Source organism: Sus scrofa, chromosome 11 (assembly GCF_054392235.1).
Source record: "Sus scrofa isolate SSC_HxYL_T2T_F1_AM1 chromosome 11, Sscrofa_HxYL_maternal_Yorkshire_Landrace_v2.0, whole genome shotgun sequence".
NCBI lineage: Eukaryota > Metazoa > Chordata > Mammalia > Artiodactyla > Suidae > Sus > Sus scrofa.
In genome coordinates, this window is record NC_139393.1 from 9,064,214 (window position 1) to 9,084,570 (window position 20,357).

At 44.3% G+C, this 20,357-nt stretch overlaps 1 protein-coding gene across 7 annotated transcripts in view; it reads left to right on the forward strand.

Annotated features, from left to right (window-relative positions):
• Positions 1–20,357, forward strand: part of FRY (FRY microtubule binding protein) — a 421,192-nt gene that overhangs the window by 78,382 nt on the left and 322,453 nt on the right. For 4 of the 7 annotated variants that reach the window (XM_084981422.1, XM_084981413.1, XM_084981414.1 and 1 more), the window contains exon 1: positions 19,435–19,737. The exons of 1 other annotated variant lie outside the window; for it this stretch is intronic. Coding sequence is in view for 3 of the 6 variants with exons in the window: in XM_084981413.1 (XP_084837539.1) it covers positions 19,533–19,737 (205 nt within the window). In the remaining 3 variants the exon portion in view is untranslated. Of the gene's footprint in view, positions 1–19,434; positions 19,738–20,357 lie in introns of those variants that run through there. 2 more of the 7 variants (XM_084981419.1, XM_084981420.1) reach the window with 1 other exon arrangement.

The window sequence follows — 20,357 nt, forward strand, 5'->3', positions numbered from 1 at the left end:
ACACAAGCCGAACAAATCAATCTGTTGATCCAGGTAGGGTGCAGGGCCTGTAGAGGGCGGCTTCGGAGCTAGAGTTCAGACCTGCAGAACTGCACCTGCCGCAGAGGCGCTGCATATGCCTTCGGCTGCCCAGCTCTGAACCAGACCTGGCAGGTGAGAGAAGCTTCTCCTTCCCACTCCGAGTTCCGGGGTGGCCACGTCCCCCAGGCCACAGTTGCTGCATCCTGACCCCACTGCCTTTCTACCCCAGAGCCGCCCCTGCAGAGGGTCCACCTTTCCTTGCATTAGAACTCCCAGGGCAGGGCCAGCACGCTTCGTGGGGCGGGAGAGGAGAGGAGCCTGAGGAATAAGAGCAGCTCAGTCCATAAACAGCCCAGCGTGTGTGGGTCTGTGTTTCCTCCATTCTTCTCTCCTCTGGCCCTAACTTGTGTCCGTGAAAGTGGGGGATGAGGCAAAAAAATCAAGGGGGTGTGGACACAGATTCAAAAGTGAGTTTATCTTCTTTTTATTTACAAAGGGTTATGAAAGGTCAGTCATTTGCCATGGGAGATTGGTGCTCTTTCGAGAACTAAGAAGTGGAAAGATGGATGGGGGTGTGCACACACGTGTGTATGCAGACATGCGTACATGCGCCCACACAGTTTACCCCCATAGAGGAGTCTGACACCCAAGGGAATCTTGTGAGGGAGCATCTCGTGTAAAGTGATGCATGTTTGTGTCATGGGAATAATTTCACTCCTTCTTGAAGTGTCTCTTTGGTCTGGGTGGTTTTCATTTTATGCAGAATGATGCCCGGTATATTTATTTATTTAAAATTTTAAAAAATTGGAGGACGGTTGCTTTACAAGGTTGTGTTAGTTTCAGGTGTACAGCAGAGGGATTCAGTTATCTATATACCCATGTTCATTTTTTTTCAGATTCTTTTCCCATTAGATTATTACAGAATAGTGAATCGATTTTTTGGAGCTATACAGTAGATCCTTGTTGGTTATCTCTTTTATATATAGGAGTGTGATTTGCAGTTCTCTAATAATTAGTGATGTTGAGCATCTTTTCATGTGGTTTTTGGCCATCTGTCTGTCTTTGGAGAAATGTCTATTTAGACCTCTGCCCGTTTTTTGATTGGGTTGTTTGGGGATTTTTGCTTCTTTGTTTTTGTTTTGTTTGATATTGAGGTGCATGAGCGGTTTATATATTTTGGAGATTAATTCTTTGTCAGTCCCTCTCAGTGTATTTTTTGATTCCTGTTTTTTGCACTGCATGAAGATAAAGGACGTTTTACTGTTGTCACCTGGAATTACCTGTAAAAGTCAGCACAGCTCCCTCAAATTCCAAGGTAGCTGATGTTTATTAAGGACTAACTCTGTGCCCAGCCCTGTGTCTAGGGACTTTCATGAGAATTATCTTGTTTACCCTCCCACACCCACTTCCTGCATAGTGAATGCTGTCATCCTTGCTTTAGGGATGAAGCTGCAGCAGCTCAGAGAGGTTAACTCGTGTACCCCAGATCACACAGCTAATAAATTCCACATACTGAAATCAAGCCCAGATCTTCTGATTTCAAGTTTAATATTCTCTCATCTGCTTCCCAGACCAAAGCCATTTCATGCTACGTGGTAAATTCCTCAAGGTCTAGGATAATGCCTTCTTTATCTTTATATGGTGCATTAGCGGCTGTTTCCCAGGAGATTATATGCTTTGTGGATTATCATCTTTTATTGATTTTTATTTTTATCAGGGTATTACACGAGCATTCTTTGAGAGATCAGATAACAGTGCCATAAGGGTTTTCAAAAATACTCATATCCTGACTCGCCCTACACAGTTTTTCATTCCAGAATTATTCCATGCAATTGGATGTAGAATTTGAAAGAGAACGGAATAAGAAATTACTTTTATTTAGCAAATACTATGGCCCAGGCAGAATGAGTTACTCTTGCCTAAGGGTATCGTATTTATGCCAAGACTCCCACTTATCTGGGCCTCCAGCCTCTCTGCTAGTCCCACCTCTCTGGGCTCCCTCCTCGAGCTCTGAGAAACACACCTACCGGGAAGCATCAACGTCATTAACACGATGTTTTATACACCCTGCGAAAGTTCAGCCGATTTTTAGATGTTCTTCCCTCTAGTTACTAATCACTTGGTTACTGATAAGTCAGAAATGAAGTTAAAGCAATCTGCATCAGCGCCTTTTCAAAATGAAATCCAGGTATTCCTTCCTGCGTTTTTCTCTCTGAAAACAGATGTACGTCTTATAACTTTATTTGAATTTTTGTGGTTAGAAGCTCCACAGGTCAGCAGTTGTATGTAACTATACATTAACGTTCATTTGGTCTCTGACATATTTTGTTTTGCTCTGCCCACCGAGTGGCACAGAGATAATCACCCTTTGAACTTGTGAACAGACAGCACAGTCTTTTGTGTTTGTGAAATTCAGCACAAACACTGGCTCATTTGTTGGCAAAAATTATGTTTACCTTTTTTTTTTTTTGCTTATATTCATTTTTCTATTTCAATTGTTCATTAAATATATATGATGAAATTTCATCTCTCCCCACCCCCACCCCTTCTTCTGGTTCAAGGTGCACCCTGGCTGTGCTTTCCAGTAGCCGGGAGGTTCCATCTGGTCAGGTAGCATTGTGCTCCCTGGTTCATTAAACTGTAAATTCCTCAAGCTCAGAAATTTTTTAATTCTTTTATTCCGACCTCTCACCACTGGATTATTTCTTTCCCTTCCTTGCTTCCACATACTGAAATCAAACCCAGATCTTCTGATTTCCAGTTTAATAGTCTCTCATCTGCCTCCCAGACCCAAAAAAAGGCCATGTCACAGCACATGGTGAGTTCCTTGAGGTCTAGGATAAGGCCTTCTTTACCTTCATTTAGTGCAGAGTCAGCTGTTTCCTAGGAGATTATATGCTTCCTTCCTTCTTTCCTTCCCTCCCTCCTTCTGCTTGCCTGCCTGCCTTTTTCTCTTCTTTCTTTCTTTATCCCGCAGCATGCAAAAGTTCCCCGGACCATAGAGCACACTCAAGCTACAGCAGTGACAACACCAAGTCCTTAGCTGCTAGGCCACCAGGGACCTTCTGGACTTGCATTTCTGATACATAAAAGAGCTCGGGAGATGTGTTGCATTGCATGGAATTGAACGGTGGCACCTGTCAGCCCTTGGTGGGTATCCTGTTTGTACCTCAGCCCCATGGTGCGTTCCGAGGTCAGTGCGTGCAGAAGGGCACGGAGGCCCCCAGGGAGATGCTGTTCGCCGTGACCGATAGTAGACCCATGGGTGCCACCCCCCAGCCTGCCCGCCGCTTCTTCCCGCTGTATTTGAAGCATGACCCTTTATCTTCCTGCCTCATCCCTCGAAATGGGGCTGCTGTCCTTGCCCAAATCTATGGTGTGTCACTTAGAATCTAAATTAAATGTCAGTTACATGGATTAGCACTAGAATTCTCTTCTCTTCTTTCTCTTTTTCTTTTGGTATAACTTTTTAAAAAGTGAAGCATCGTGGATTTACAGCCTTGTGCTACTCACAGTGCACAGTGTGGTGATTCAGTTGTGTATGTACATTCTTTTCCAGATTCTTTTCCCTTATAGGTTATTTCAAAATATGGAATAGAGTTCCCTGTGCTATACAGTAGGTCTGCTTTACATATATTGGCATGTATCTGCTCATCTCAACCTCCTAATTTATCCCTCCCTGTTTCCCCTTGAGTAACCATAGTTTGTTTCTATGTCTGTGAATCTCTGGGTTTGTGTGTGTGTGTGTGTGTGTGTGTGTGTGTGTGTTTTGTCTTTTTGTCTTTCTAGGGCCACACCCGCGGCATATGGAGGTTCCCAGGCTAGGGGTCTAATTGGAGCTGTAGCTGCTGGTCTACACCACAGGCTCAGCAATGCCAGATCCGAGCTGCATCTGTGACCTACACCACAGCTCATGGCAATGCCGGATCCTTAACCCACTAAGCAAGGCCCAGGGATTGAACCTGCATCTTCATGGATGCTAATTGGCTTTGTTAACTGCTGAGCCATGACAGGAACTCCCTGTGAATCTCTGTTTTGTAAATAAGTCATTTGTATCTTTTTTTTTTAAGATTCCACACATAAGCAATGCCATGATATTTGTCTTTCTGTGGCTTACTTTACTTAGTATGATAATCTCTAAGGTATAACTTAAAAAAAAAAAAAAAAAGACTTCCTGTGATTATTTTTGCACTCCCTCCTTTTGAAACTTACCCAGGGTAGTTTTTTATGGTCATGTCTGAGCCGTTTGTGAATCAAGAAAGTCAACCTTAGGAGGTCAGAGTCAAGGGTTCAGGTCATCCTTCCACACCCACCTTTTACCTGCATAATATCTCAGTCGGCCTTGAACTCGTCTTATTTTTCTTTTTCTAACTTCCTTTTGCTGATGTCAACTAGTTAGGTATGTGTGTCGAAGTGTGTGAAAATATCACTCCTGCAGCCCCAAACTGCTTCTAGAAGTTGCGGGGAGTCAGGAGACACCGTTCTCCCGGCCCCTCCCTCTGCTCCCCCTCTTGGCCCCGGGAGCCTGGCCTTCGGTGGAGCACACGTGTCCAGGGCCAGGCAGAGGTGACCCAGGAAGTCAGGAGGATGCACCTCCAGTTCCACAGCCCAGCAGGCATTTACTGAGCACCACTGTATGCCAGGTACTAGGCGAGGCACTGGGGCTACAAAGATGGGTAAGAAACCAGTTGGCTGCTAGCAAGGGAGACGGGTGCGTGGACAGATAATTGCAAAACAGTGTAGAAAAGGCAGTGCTAGCCAGTCATGTGAGGGAGTAAGGCGCTCAGAGGGGCAACTAGCTCAGTTGGGAAAAGCCAAAGTTTTTTTTTCTTTTTTTGTTTTGTTTTGTTTTGTTTTGTTTTGCCTTTTTTTAAGGATGCACCTGGGGCATCTGGAGGGTCCCAGGTTAGGGGTTGGATCAGAGTTGTAGCCACCGGCCTACACCAGAGCCACAGCCACACCAGATCCCAACCGTCTCTGCGACCTACACCACAGCTCACGGCAACACCCAATCTTTAACCCACCGAGCACAGCCAGGGATTGAACCTGCGTCCTCATGGATGCTAGTTGGGTTCGTTACTGCTGTGCCATGATGGGAACTCCCAGCAACAGTTTCCTCATGGAATCTGGGGAGATGGGGGCCGGGGAGGAGAGAGGGATGGTGACCTGTGCAGCTGAGCGTTGCTAAACAGGCAGATGCAGAGAAGGTGACTGGAAGAGGTGAGCGTAAGGAAGCAAAGGGCACCAGGTCCTGGAGGAGAGCCTTGGTGGTGCCAGGGTATGGAATGCAGCCAGCCTTGCCCTTCTGCCTGTAGACCTAGGGAGCCATGGAGACAACGGAAGCAGAATGACCTCGCCACTTGGCTTCTCAATGGAGCCTTTGGCACCAATGATTGGGACCTGTTTGAGAGGCAGAGCCCTGGAGGCAGAGAGGAAGCTATTGCAGAGTCTGGGCAAGAGTTAACGGAGACCTGCGTTAGGACAGGGGTGACAGGAACAGAGGAAGCAATGACTTCGAGGAGGTAAAATTGGCAGCACCGGGCAAGGGTGGTGGCGGGGAGAGGAGGGAATGTGGAATGATGCCCAAGTTAGAAACTCCAGTGGTCAAGAAATGCAGGAGGGGTAGCAATTTAGCAATGACGGCGACTGCATTTCTGGACGGGTTGAGCCTTCGGTGATCCTGAATATCCGGATGGAAATATCCATCACGTAGTTGGATGTGACCCCAACAATGGGGTGGCAGCATGGATTTTGAATTGTATGTATCTGAAGAACACACAGCCAGTACCAGAGAAGGAGCGCCCAGGGGTGATTCATTTTATCCCCCAGGTAGCAGTACCTGTCTAAACATCCCGGGCTGCTCACACATGGAGGTCGGGACAGAGATGCAGACGTGTGCACACATACGCATTCGTGCTCCTGCTTCTCCTTTCGCCCGCTAAAGATTAGGAAAATAATAAATATCCCGTGCAGCATTGCATCAGAAGAAACCTGTGCAAAGAATGTAGACAAAACAACATAAACCGAAAACCACATACCTCCTCCAAAAAAAGAGCAGTGCGTGTAGAAAATTACAGCTTTGCATCCATGTCAAGGAAGAGCGTTTGACAGCTACAGGATGTGAGAAGATTCAAATGACTAGCTTGTTTGGTGGGGAAAAAAAAAAAGGTCAGCCGAAGTCACGGGAGCACCTCTTACACCCTCAGCAGGGAGTAAAGTCACCATGAACACACATACCCGCCCCACACCTCATGCTAACAATGCGGTTAATACACTGGTTCCCCCTCCCCGCCCCCCCCGCCTTTCTCCACCCCCCACGCTCTCAGTAAGTATGAAACGCTACAAAATACTGCTAATTGTTGCATCTGGGTATTCACTAGAGTCGTTTTCATATTTCAAAGTGGAAATTAAATTGTGGGCGTTTTCTAGGGAAAAGAAGCTTCATCTGTATATCTGTTTAATATGGTATATTGAGCTGGCCCTCCATTATCCGTGGGTTCTGCAAACACAGATTCAGCCAACTGGGGTGTTTTACAAAAGGCTTGAGCATTGGTTGGTTTTGGTTGGGGGTCCTGGAGCCAGTGGCCCATGGATACTGAAGGTGACCTTAGTAAATGATAACTCAGTACAAGAAGTTTTTGTATTAAGTGATTTAAAGAAGTTTATTTCTTATGGGTCCTCTCCTAGAGTAACAAAGAAGGAAACATTTGTAACAGTTGATAAATATATCTTTTTTTTCTTTCTTTTTTTTTTACAGCTGCACCTGTGGCAGGCATGTGAACGTTCCCAGGCTAGGGGTTGAATAGGAGCTACAGCTGCCGGCCTACACCACAGCCACAGCATCACAGGATCGGAGCTGCTTTTGTGACCTACACCACAGCTCACGGCAACACCTGATCCTGAACCCACTGAGCCAGGCCAGGGATTGAACCGTCGTCCTCATGGATCCTGTCGGGTTCGTTAACCACTGAGCCACAATGGGAACTCCCAAAGATACCATTTTTAAAGGCTGAATTACACGGAGAATTCTGTGCTAGGCTCTCCAAAACTCTAACATTTTCCAGAATTCTTAAATGTTTCGTTACTGTAAGGATTCTCTCTCCGTGTAGAAAAGGAGAATTAGAGATGCCGCAGTTACAGATACCTGCCCTTTCAGATCACGAGTAACGAAAAATAAAGGCCTGACAAAAACAAAGGCATAAAAGCTGGGGCTGAGGCAGTGGCTGGTCTTTCGAGAACTTCAGAATTATTGTGGAAAAAGGGAGAAACCACAAAACAGCTTTTATTAAATTACCAGTCAAACTTCGACATCCCTGTAAAGACCAAGGTGAAACCACAAACAGTCACAGATGGAAAAAAACCTGACCACCCTCATGGGGTAGCATTTCATCAAGATGGTGTGATAGCTGCTCCTTTGTGGAGAAACTTGTTTTAACAACAAGAAAACTACCGGTGTGCGTATAACTAAGTACCGATGGAGTGAGACCGCTGGTGTGTTTCAGTTATCTTCTGTCTACTTGGAGGACAATCCGTAGGAAAAAAAAAATCGTTATGTTTTGACTTCTGTTGCCCCCTTCCAGCAGGTAGTGTGTGCTAGAAGGGTGAAAAAATTCAATGCTCTACCTGCCTGGATAAATGATAATTAAAAAGACAGTTCCTTTGGCTGGTGTGGGACTCCGGAGCCTGCTAGGAATTATTTGGAACGACCTTTCTCTGGTGGGTCTTCTTCAGCACGGGTGAAAGTAGTCGACTTTGAAGCACTGCTGAGTAGTAACACTGAGAGCCGCAGGAAGTCCCGAAGGAGCTGATTGTGTATGGATTTCGGAGCCTGGGGGCCTCTTCCCGTAGAGGAGGCGGCGCCTGGCAAACAGCGGGCAGGGATTCAAAGCTTATTTGTTTCTTCTCCCTGGCCTGCCCTCACGCCCAAAGCGGCTTTTAACAAACAGCTTTCTGTTTTGCAGAAGCTCAGCTCTGAAAACTAATAGTAACTGTTACCCAGAAAGCAAGAAAGTTAGTTCTCTCTTCAACCAAGTTTAGAGAATGCACTTAGTTAAGTAGGGTTGGTTCTTTGCTGCAAGATGCAAGCATCTTCACTGTGGCCCCTGGCAAGGTGACCCTCCAAGGCAGGACAGTTATTTGCACACTTTCCTAGATGTGTCTCGCCTGGGCCCAGCTCGGTCCCTAGGCCCGCTGTTTGAAAAGGATGGGTTAAGGCGCTGACTCAAGAAGTTCTGTGGAAACCTGACCCCCAGGGAAGGAGGTTAAACTAGAGGCCTCCACGGATGCACAATTTGGTCCATACACTGTCTTTAAAAACCTGAGGCCATACATAGCCTGGGAACCTCCCTATGCTGCGAGTGCGGCCCTAAAAAGCAAATAAAATAAAATAAACCTGAGGCCAACATTTGCAAATCCGGATATTTCAACGCACAAATCAGGGTTTCAAGCTGCTTTCAAAAACCCAGAGGATGAGGTAAATCTGGGCCTTCAGTTTCCCACAGACACAGTTCCCTGGATCTTGCGTAGCCACCGCCCTTCAGGGGAGAGCTGTTCACCCCACTTACCAGTGTCTTCCACCCCACTTCCGTACACCCAGTGGCCTCACTCCTCCGTCACCCTCGTGTGGCTCCAGAGATACCGGCCCCTCCCAACCCCATGGGACCTTTCACCCAAATGAGAGGGGGCTCTGGGACCCAATCTGGGCGGGCAGTGGGTGGCAGGACAAAGCCTGGAATCTAGAACCAAATACGCCCGGAGTGTTGACCCAGGGTGTCTTGACTGGTGAAGCTCTAAAATGTTTTTTGCTCCCTTTTAGTTATTTTTGTGTGCTTTCCAAATATTCTGCAACAAGCATATTTCCTTTGTCACAAAAAGGAATTTTAAAAAGAATCTGAAATAGGGAATTTGTTGAGATGTAGCTACGATGAAATTATCTGCCTTCCTTTCAATCCTGATTACTAATTGCAGTTATAAAGCCAGTCAAAGAAGTATGAATTTGATGCAAGAAATCAAAAATAGGTCTGCTTCAAGAGCTGTCTTAAGAGCCTGTCTTTTGGCTCTTCATCATGAGTTAATAATATACATTTGCAGTTATATTTCATGGAGGTAGAGTTACAGGATGTTGGTTTGGCTTATATGAAATTTGGTTTCTGACACTTGGGCCTTGCCTCGCTTTGATTTATTTATAAAATAAATCATCTTTTATCCAGAAAATGATAAAAAATAAGTAAACAGAAGAAGAGACAGATAGATCTCTCTGAGATGATAGGAGAGCCTGAGAAAGTTGAAAAGTTAAGGCCCCCCCCCGCCCCCCGAGTTTTGATACAGTTTCCTAGGACTCAATAGTGAGTCAGCAAACATGACACCTTCTAAAATCTTGTGTGAACCAGATGTTTGGAATTCTGACTTGGACTTTAATTCCTGGACAAAGGAACTAAAATGGTGGCTCCTTTGCATACCTGAGGCTGGAGGTCCTGGAAGGGACACCTTTTGAAATTTCTCATTTGATGCAGTCCCTTTTTCCTGGGGGTGGGGGTGGGGTGGGGGCAGCCAGAAATGCAGGTGGGACAAAGGAGATGATTTGTGGATGCTTTTGTGGATAAGGATAAAGGACCAGGAGAGAGAAGACAGAAGCAGAAGGGAAGCGATGGGAGCTAGTGGGGGAACAAAGATTCAGAGGAGAAATTTATATTTTAAGAGAGTTTGGTATCAAAGGAAGAACTGGCTTGGCTGTAACTAGTGACCCATGCAGTTTCTTGGCGTTCTTAATGAGTTTCCTCCTGTATCAAATGGAGATGAAGGTAGTGCCACATTGCTTAGGGCAGAGGAGATACTGATGAGAAATGCTTGGCTGGGGGGATCTGCTGTACATACGATGATCAACATCAGACTGAAAGGTAGTGTTGCTATGTTTGCTCTTGACTCCTAGGTTTCCCGGGGAGCGATAGGAGAATGTCTCAGACAGGATGACAACAAAGCACAAACTGGTGTTTTGAGATTTGTTTCACGGCCTCCTACGTGGCCCATCATATTTTTTTTAGGTATTCTAAATGCATTTAAGACATGATTTGGGGCTACAGAGTTCTTTGTCCACTAGATCAGACTTTTTCATTGTGATAGTTCAATCTTATTCTTAAATCTTTTTTTCCACTTAATGTCAGCTTGGGGGGAAATTTATTTTTATTCTTGTTTGCCTAAGAAGCAATATGACAGCATTCCCATCGTGGCTCAGCGGAAACGAATTTGACTCATATCCATGAGATCACAGGTTCAACCCCTGGCCTCACTCAGTGGGTTAAGGGTCCGGCATTGCTGGAGATGCGGTGTAGATTGCAGATGCGGCTGGGATCTGGTGTTGCTGGGGCTCTGGCATAGGCCAGTGTCTATAACTCTGATCCGACCCCTAGCCTGGGAACCTCCATATGCCACAGGCTCAGCTCTAAAACAAAAAAGAAGCAATATGCCGTTTTGAAAAATGCTAACCATATAAAGCTAAGCTGGGATTTATTTATTTATTTATTGGCTGTGTCCACAGCCTGTGGAAGTTCTCAGGCCAGGGATTGACCCCAACCCCCAGCAGTTAGCAGAGCCAGATCCTTAACCCACTGTGCCACGAGGGAACTCCCTAGGTTGTGATTTAAATGGCTGTGACTTATAAAGGTTTTCTATTGACCACACCTGAATTTGCACAGAATAGAGCTAGTTCCATGACTAGGATATTTCAAATATTTTCATTAAATGGGAGGTGTCCCCTGAACAATCAGTGCAGTGTTTGATCCTGCTCCAAAGCCACTGCAGGCATTCATGCTGCCACGTACACCTGGAAGGTTCTAACAGGCAAGTCCAAGGAACATCAGCAGTGTTGGAAATTGTGGGAAGAATCTTCAGACTGGCTCGTTTCGTCCAGCCTGTGGGTGTTTCGCAATGCTGCACCTCAGCCACCTAAGATACCCAGTTTTTATCCTGACCTGGAAGTTCTTTGGCCTAAAAAATTTCACACCTTTTTTTTTTTTTTATGGGTCAGAGGTTTTCTCTTAATTTTTTTTTCAGAAAATATGTAGGTTTACTTTATGTTTAGGTCCGTCGTCCATTTTTAGTTAGTTTTTGTATTTGGTGGAAGATATAGACCTGATTAATTAATTTTTGCATATGGATAGCCAGTTATGCTACCAACATTTCTTAAAAAGACTGTCCTTTCTTCCCTGAATTTGCTTTGTACTTTTGTCAAATTTTAGTTTGTGGGATCCCTTTCTGAATGTCCACTTTTGTCAAATTTTAGTTTGTGGGATCCTTTTCTGAATGTCCTATTCTATTTCATTGATCTCTGTCTGTTTTAGGCCAGTACCCCACTGTCTTGGTTATCGCAGATTTCGGTAAAGTCTTGAAATCAGTACTATTAATCCTGCAAATTTTTCTTCATCAAAGTTGTTTTGGCTATTCTTGATCCTTTGCCTTCCAGTATGAATTTTAATTTTTTTTTTTTTTTAGGGCCCCACCTGCAGGATATGGAGGATCCCAGACTACAGCTGCTAATCTACACCACAGCCACTGCAACACCAGATCCCCAACCCACTGAGCTAGGCCAGGGATCAAACCCACAACCATGGGAACCAACCCCATGGTTCCTAGTGGGATTCCTTAACCACTGAGCCACGACAGGAACTCCCAGTATGAATTTTAGAATCAGTTTGTTAACCTCTACAAAAGAAATTCTGCTAGGGATTTGATTTGGATCATGTTCAATCTATAGATTAATTTGGAAAGAATTGATATCTTAACAACATTGAGTCTCTGACCCATGAACATGGTATATCTCTCCATTTATTTTTTTTCTTTTATTTCTCTCAGTAATATATTTTTTGTCAGATTTATCCCTAAGTACTTCATATTTTTATAATGTTGTGTAGCATTTTATTTTTGTTTTCCAGTTTTTCATTGCTAGAAGAGAAATACAGTTGCTTTTTGTGCATTTATCTTGCATCCTGCAACCTTGATGAACTCATAGTTCTTGTAACTTTTTTGTAGATTCTAGCAAATTTTCTACATAAGCTAGCATGTTACCTGCAAATACAATTTTATATCAGCCTTTCTGATCTGGATGCCTTTTATTTCATTTTCTTGCCCATTTTCACTGAGTGGAACTTCTAGACCAATGTTAAATTGAAGTGGGGCCTGTCGACTCAACATTCTTGCCTTGTTCTTGATCCTAGAGGGAGAGAATGCTCACCTTTCATTCTGAAATGTGATAGTGTCTGTAAGTTTTTTGTAAATGTCCTTTATTAGGTCAATGTCCTTTATTAGGTCAAGGAAGTTTCCTTCTATTTTTATTTTGTTGATTGTTTTTTTAATCAGGAATACCAGCCTCTAAGCAAAAACATTTTATGTAAGTCATATTGTAATGACAAAGTTACCACTTTGTTTGCCAGAATAATACAATCTAGCATGATATGAATACAGGTAATTTCTCAGCTTGCTGTTATTTATTATCTCTTTTTGCATTTATAACATCTTTTATCTAAGGATAGCAACCACTGCTTCCTTGATTCACACAACACATTAGTGAAAGAAGCAAAAATGACGTTCCTTTTTTAGCTCAGAGTATCAAGATACCAGAACATTAAACAGCCTAATCCTAGTGAACAGTGATTTATTTGTTTTGTTCAAATACAAAACTTATAAGTTTAGACTTCTCAGCCAAGGAACTTTTTTGAATACAAATGATTAAAAGAAGCTCTGAAGACTACCCTTTTTGCTCTTCCCTCACCCCAAACAAAACCCCAGACATGGGAGAGAAGCAAAGTACTGGATCTAAGAACCAAAAACCCTCCTCATGGAGGCAGCATGAAAGACCTCTGATGCTTTTCAGAAAGTCAGCATCCCAGGTCTAGGACTGGTGGGTCCTCCTTCACAGCAAGGCATGTGTTGAAGTTTAGGTGTTTTGATTGGTCAAACCATCAGACACTTAAAGATCTATGGCTGCCAGAAAAGCTAAAGTCATCCTATGTTGCATTAATAGATACATAGCATTTGTATCAGGGTAGAACTAGCCTTGATTCTCTGGACCAGAGCTCATCAGAGGTGCTCTGTCCAAACAGTATCTTAAAGAGCAACATGAGCTAGCCAGAGATAATTTGCTAAGATATGAAAAGTCAAGATTCCGTGGTGAAGGTAGACCACTTGAAGAACTAAGATTAGAAATAGCCAGACCCGGAGTTCCTGCTCTGGTGCAGTGGGTGAAGAACCTGACTGCGGTGGCTTGGGTCAGTGCAGAGGTATGGGTTCAGTCCCCGGCCTGGCGTAGTGGGTTAAAGGATCCAGTGTTGCCACAGCTGTAACGTAGGTTGCATCTGTGGTAGAGGTCAAAGCTGTGACTCAGATTCAATCCCAGGCCTGGGAGCTTCCATATGCTGCAGGTGTGACCATAAAAAGAAAACAAAAGAAAGAGAGATAGACCTGTGGGAAAGCTGAAGCAATAGCTCAGGATGGAGATCAGGAAAGCTACCACTGGGTAGTGATTGCAGAGGTGCAGAAAAAAGACACAGAGGAAGGAGTTCCCACTGTGGCTCAGTGGGTTAAGAACCCAATTTGTATCCACGAGAATGTGAGTTTGACCCCTGGCCTCACTCAGTGAGTTAAAGATCCAACATTGCCATTAGCTGTGGTGTGGGTTGCAGAGGCAGCTTGGATCGGGCATTGGTGTGGCTGCGGAGTAGGCTCACAGCTGCGGCTTGCAGCTCTGATTCAACACCTCGCCTGGGAACTTTCATATGCTGTGGGGTACAGCCCCCCAAAAAATAATAAATAAAAATTAAAAAAAAAAAAGAAAAGGACACGGAGGAAACGATGTCTGAAGGGTAAACATGACATCATTTGGGTACTTTCAGGATTCATAGCCGAGTCACTGGGCAAGTGGTGATGCTGTTTCAGTGAGATGAGACATTCAGGCCTGGAGGTTTGGAGGAGTCCGTTTTGGACAAGCTGAGTTCCCACCAGGAGACGTTTGCTATGCAATTGAACCTACAGATCTGGGGTGCTGCTCACTTTGGGGTATGGCTTGGACTCACCGTTGTCATTGGCACACAGATGAAAGTTGCAGTCGTGGCTGAGAACGTCTGCTGAATGCCCCTCATGCTGCTGCCATCTCAGTTACAGTAGGCACTTGCCAACCTGATTGTAGCCACCGCATTTTTGAGGTTACATTGTCTAATATATTTGAAAAGCTTCGATTCTTCTATGAGCACAGACTGTGGGGCTGTGTCGGGGGTCGTGCAAGGAGTTGTTTATGTTGTACCTTTTCACTGAAGAACTCCAGGACGACAAGCCCAGAAAAATGTGCCCTTAAGCCCTACCTTAATTTGAGAAAAGGCCAGGCAGTTATGCTGGCATTCTGCTGAGACTTGCAAAATTGAGCCGAGAGGAATGCAAGTGCAAATGAAGTTGGATTTCAAGCCAGGAAGAGCTGGTTCTGAAGCTTTTTTAAAAAGGTACAGTCTGCATGACATTAAAAACGTGTTTGAGTCTCTTCAACAAATCCCTGGAGCGTAGATTCTGGAATAAAGAAAGATGATTCAGGAGAAGTGTTACTTACTGGAGCCAGAATTTTTTTTTTTAAATGCCTTTTTTTTTACATTTTGTTAGAAATGACCAAATTGTTTGAAAAGGTTAGAGCCAGTTTTTTAATGCTGATTTATTTTTTAAAGGAGGTTATCTTCCGTATGTCTAATTTGTGGTGGTGTTTACGGAATATATAATAATTCTGACTGATGGGTTTTCCTTCAGTTCCCTCTTTGCTAGGACTGCCTGATCTGACTTTTCCCATGTCTGTATTTTTGCCCCATGTGACGCCCCAGCGTAGCGATGGGATTACTGTCCTTGACCTTTTGTGGACATCTGGTGTGATGACACATCTTCATGCCTCTGCACTGGTCCCTTCGCCTTCCTCATGCACTGTGTCCTTTTCCCCTGAAAACCCTTCCCTTCCCATTCACCTCTCCACCAGGAAGAGCTGACTGTGTGGCTTTTTATGTCACCTCTGCACAGAGTTGCAATAACTAGTTTGTTATAGGGCTGCTCCTTTCCTCAATGAAAAGGTTCTTGAGGGCAGAGACCTTGGACTCTGCATGGTGTCGGGCACATCATAGGTGCTCAGTCCATGGGTTTGCCAGAGACAGGGAAGGAGAGGAGAAAATACCCATCTAAGATGCCAAGGAGCATTGGAAGAGGGAAAGGCTGGTCCGTAGTGTTAATTGCTGGGGAGAGCCAATGAGATAAGTACTGAAAGTCTCCGTTGTATTTTTAGGAACTGAGAAAAGAGTTCCTCAGCCATAGTCACACCCTAGATAATACTGCATTGTGTTAACAACACCAAGCAAAGGTATGTGGCAGTAAGAGGTGGCTGGTGACCTCTTGAAGAGATGCGTCAGTGCACCTGCTTGGCTGGGCGATACCCTTCGTTCTGACCTTCTATACAATGATATTTTTCCCCTGGTGGCCAACCCACTGAATAATGCACCCTCTCAGTTGACAAACTGAATAAAGGGTTCAACAATAAGAGCCATTCACAGGATATACAGTACAGCAGAGTCAGATTGGAATTTGGAAGCTGATTAATTGGGTGACTCTTAACAGACCTCAAATCTTGATGGATCATGTCTCGAAAGGTGATAATGAGCAAGAGGGTTACAGTTGTAAAATTGTACACTTCTCAACTTGCAGCTTTCTCACAAAAAGCCGAATAATTTAGCAGTGGTAACAACTATCAAAATTCATAAGGAAATTATAGTTTTAAAGCGAAGAAATACCTTTCTATGGGATATTTTGAGCATTCTAAGAGAAAGAAGGTAATGTCTTATTAGCAGGAAGGATAAAATGTTCATGAGATGGTAACATCACTTAATAAGAAAATACAGGAGTTCCTGCTGTGGCACAGCAGGATCGGCAGCGTGTCTGATCCCCAGCCTGGCACAGTGGCTTAAGGAACCTGCAGCGTAGGTCTCAACTGTGGTTGGATCTGATCCCTGGCCCGGAATTCCATGTACCATGGGATGGCCAAAAAAGAAGAAAAAGAAAAAGAAATCCACAACTTTTCGAAGGATAAGAAATTAGAATAATTCAAATGATTAATAATTCAACATTAATATCATGGATTTTTAAGAGAGTGGAAACCTTTAAAACATGATGGTTATTCAAAAGTGTAGGAATAGAAGATGTCCAGTTACATATTTTAAATTACTTAATTAGCTGTAAGTTTTAAGATTTCTTTTAGCTCAGAGCCCAATAGCGTCATCATTCTTTTGACAAGCTGAAAGAAAACAAACAAACAAACAAAAAAACAAAATTCAGCTTTGCCTGTTGAATTCAATGGTGAAGAGGGCGAGATGGACTTCGCATAAGAGTCTGGGAATATTCTCGCTCAGCCCAAACCAAGCCACATTTTGTGTGTGTGTGTGTGTGTGTGTGTGTGTGTGTGTGTGTGTGTGTGTGTGTGTGTGTGGTTGATTATCATTCACGCTGTCAGTCAATTTAAATATTTTGAAAGAAAAGTTTCCATTTTTAAGTTCACAACTTTAATGCTATTTTTGAGTAAATAAAAACCGTCCTTTTTTCATTACCTAAAATTTGAATAATAGCACATTCAAGCTGTTCTCACTTTTCTCTTTAAGAAAATATATTAAATGCACTCGATTCCTGTCTGTTCATAGTTCCAACCAGTGGAGACTAGTTGGGCAGGAGGGGGATTAAACGGAGCTTATCAGGAACCCTCGAGTCCTCTCTATTTTTAGAGAATTGGGAGATTAGGAGCACCTTCTCCGTGGGGTAGGGTTTTTTTTTTTTTCTTATGATTTAAATCTCAGGAAAGTACATTTATCTAAAATGAATTTTAATGTGAATATTTTATTATGAAAACAAACACCTGAAGTCTCCTCCTGCTTTTTCTTACCTTCCTTGCACCTCCAGGACTTCCTGATAGCTGGACCTCCTGATAGCTGGGGGTGAGGGGGTCAGCTAGGTCAGCCGGATCACCCCTCCCTTGGTTGGGGATGCAGTGGAGACCCACCTAAAACCAAGAATTGGGTTAGGAAAATAGGCGAAGTTCTTTCAGATGCTCTCTGTACATTTCATAAGGCAGCCTGGTTTCGTTTGTTTTTAGCGTCGTGTAGTCTTTGGTTTTTTTCAGTGCGCTGTGGTTTAAAGCCTGGACTTAGGCATAAGTGTGGGAGTCAGGCCAAACCTACGTTCAAATCTCCTTTCCCCCAGTTCCTACGTGTTTGACAGGCTCAGTGTGCTCATCTGTAGGACAGGGGGATTAGGGAGAATCCATGAGATAACACATGCCCGGAGCCTAGCGCAGAGCCTGGCTGGTATTTAGTGTGCGGTCAACCACAGCTATTATTATAATGCATTCCAGATGCCTCTGCACTTAACGCCAGGCTGGCGGCAGCCTCTTCAAGGTGCAGCTGTACCTGTTCCACCCTGGATGTGATAATAACACCTTTCCTCTGAGCCTCCATTTCACCTCATGTACATTCTTATTTAGCCCCATGCAAATACCATAAATTGGGAAAGCAAGTCACTAAATAGCTCAACTTTCTGCTTGTTTGTTGCTAAATTTCCCCCCTGTTAGCATCTGGCAATATGTGCCTTAAGGCTCCACCCTTGTACATGTTTGAAACCTAGACACTCTGCTTGAGATTTTCGCTATAGAAATGTATTTTTTTCTCTTATTAAATCGTGACCTCAAACTTGAATGCTTTACTTTTGATTTCTTTACTAGAGGGGAAAAAAAAAAGTGTGTTTTCATTAAGCTTATGGGCTTTTCAAAATAGTTTTGTACAAGCCACCCATTGTTTTGAAGTTTATGGTACATTCCCACTTAAACTAGTTTTAAGTCCTGCGAGGAAAAAGGTGTAGGGGCTTCTCAGAATTAGTAAAATAACTAATAACCTAGTAAGTAAAATAGATGGCTGGATTGTAAGTATAATTTATAGATTACAATGCAGCCCTAATCTGGACATCCTTGTAACAAATACTTTTCAGAAAAATCTGTTTTAGTTTGAAGACCTGTTGCTGAAAGGGAAAAAGAGAATGAAAATGAAACTTATCCTCGTGTCGAAGTGTGTCCTCAATTAGGTGAAGAGACCCAGCTCCTAAATTCGACCTCCTAATACAACCCACTTGGCATCTAGGAAACCAGAGTAAACAGTGATTTCTGAAACAACCCCTAAATCTTTATAATGTTATGTATCTTCCGAGTCCAGGCACTGGAAAGAGAAAATGCAGATCTTATCTTCATCTTGACTCACCCTGCGACCAGACAGAGCAGAAGAGAGGGGTGTGTGTGTGTGTGTGAGAGAGAGAGAGAGAGAGGCAGAGGCAAGGGCAGGGGCAGGGGCAGGGGCAGGGGCAGGGGCAGAGGCAGAGGCACAGAGATGGACGAGGAGGGGGTCAGGGAGACACCGTCCTGGGACATGAGAGCATACATGATAGAGTTTATAATTTCTGCACAGTCAGTTGAAGAAAAAAGGGCAAACCATTTCCCCATAAACAGAGCAAGGGGTCAGGGAACAAAAGACACAAACATGCAAACTCCAGAAGAGAAAGACAGAACACGTGGGCTGGTTGGAGCAGGAATCCAGGCAATGCCGCTTTTTCTCAGACTCCCAAGCCAGGTGCCCCTTTGAGCGGAGAGCAAGGCAGACTCCCGGGAGGGCCACAGCGTTTCCTTTCGGCTCGCTGAGTGGAGGCGCCCTCCCCTTGTAGGTCGCAGCGCGTGTGCTGGACCTCTGACTTGGGCACCAGACAGCTGGGCTTTTGGAGATGCTATCTGCCAGGTAGCGCACAGGATGGAAGGGGTGGGTGGGGAGCAGGGTTCCCGGCACGGCTGCTCGGTCCACACCCCCCACGGGTTCCTTCCTGACCATCCCCAACCATCTCTCACATCCCTCGTCCAGCCAGCTTCCAGTGGGCTCCCTGCCAGATGAGGAATTTCATAAAGACGGATGTTTGTTCTGCGTGTGGAGTTGAACCAAAAAGGTAGCCGGAGACCTGAAAAGGTTTCCCCAAAACTTTGTCAAAATCTCCGAGAGTCTGGGAAATCATAATCAGGCTTGCGATGTGCAGAGGTATCCGTTCGCAAAGAGTAAGCTGTGTTTGCTTTGCGTCGTTGCACCAGTCAAACAGGCATTTCACACAGGAACCATTGCACCGCTTTTATTACCCTCGTGCCACATCTGGTCAAATTCCTCGGTCTTCCGCACCTAATGATTTTTTTTTTTTTTTTTTTGGATTTCTCCTCCCCTGTGCTATGAACTGTGGGGAGGAGGGGCTACTTAGTAATTCTACACCTGTTCGAGTCCACGCCTATCAACTTGCTAAGCTTCCCAAACAAGTGTGGGGCAAAGCATGAGAACATCTGAATCTGGGGCGGAGACGGCGGTGGTGGTGGCGGCGGTGGCTGCCGCTGGGTCTGACTTTTTGGATTTTTGTTAAGAACACCAAATGTATTTCCTGCCATGGCAGTTGATGACAGCAATTTATATTCCAGAACGAAGAACAAACTGAATTCATCTCAAAATGATTATAAATCATCGAGACGGAGTAGCCTGCCACCTGAATTACTCGTAGGAAATGACATTAAAGGAAGACTGCAGAGAAACATTAAAAACCTGGAACCCATTCACCTGAGGCGCCCGAAAAAGAGACCGTCCATATTTCCAGGTAGGATTTCTTTCAACTGATGCCTGACAGTTTAAAAAAGAAAGACCGACAAGGACTGGTGCTCATTTGGTAGGATCGGATGTGCTACGTTTAAAATTAACTTGGGACAGGCTTGAGAGCTCAGAGCCGCATCCAAACATGTTTGAATGTAAAAACTGGAACGAGTCTTCCATCTGAAAGCACCCCCATCTTTTATCTTTTATTTTCTTTACTTATTTTTACGTCTTTAAGGGTCTGCACATAGGTGGTTATTCGATTATCAGGAGCAGCAGGCTTGGGGAACTGCTTTGCTTGCAATCCTGAAGAATTTCATGCTGCATTTCACTCTCTGGTGTATTTTCTTTATTTTGCAAGATTATTGGATTGTTGAGTGAGGCTGGTGTTTGTGTGCACCAGAAATTAACACCATTAAATACTCGAATGCATGCTTCAAATTCCTGTCTTGCATCAGAGCCTAAAACCATTTGTAGTAAAGAGCTCAGTTAGACAATGTGAATGGTGAACTGTACTGGAGCCCAGAAGACTCACGGGTTTCAATTTCGATAAAGAGATTCTGGTGGCGGCTTTAGATGTCCATGCCTGATATTCCAGGGGTGCAGAGGGTCTAAGATGCTCGAGAC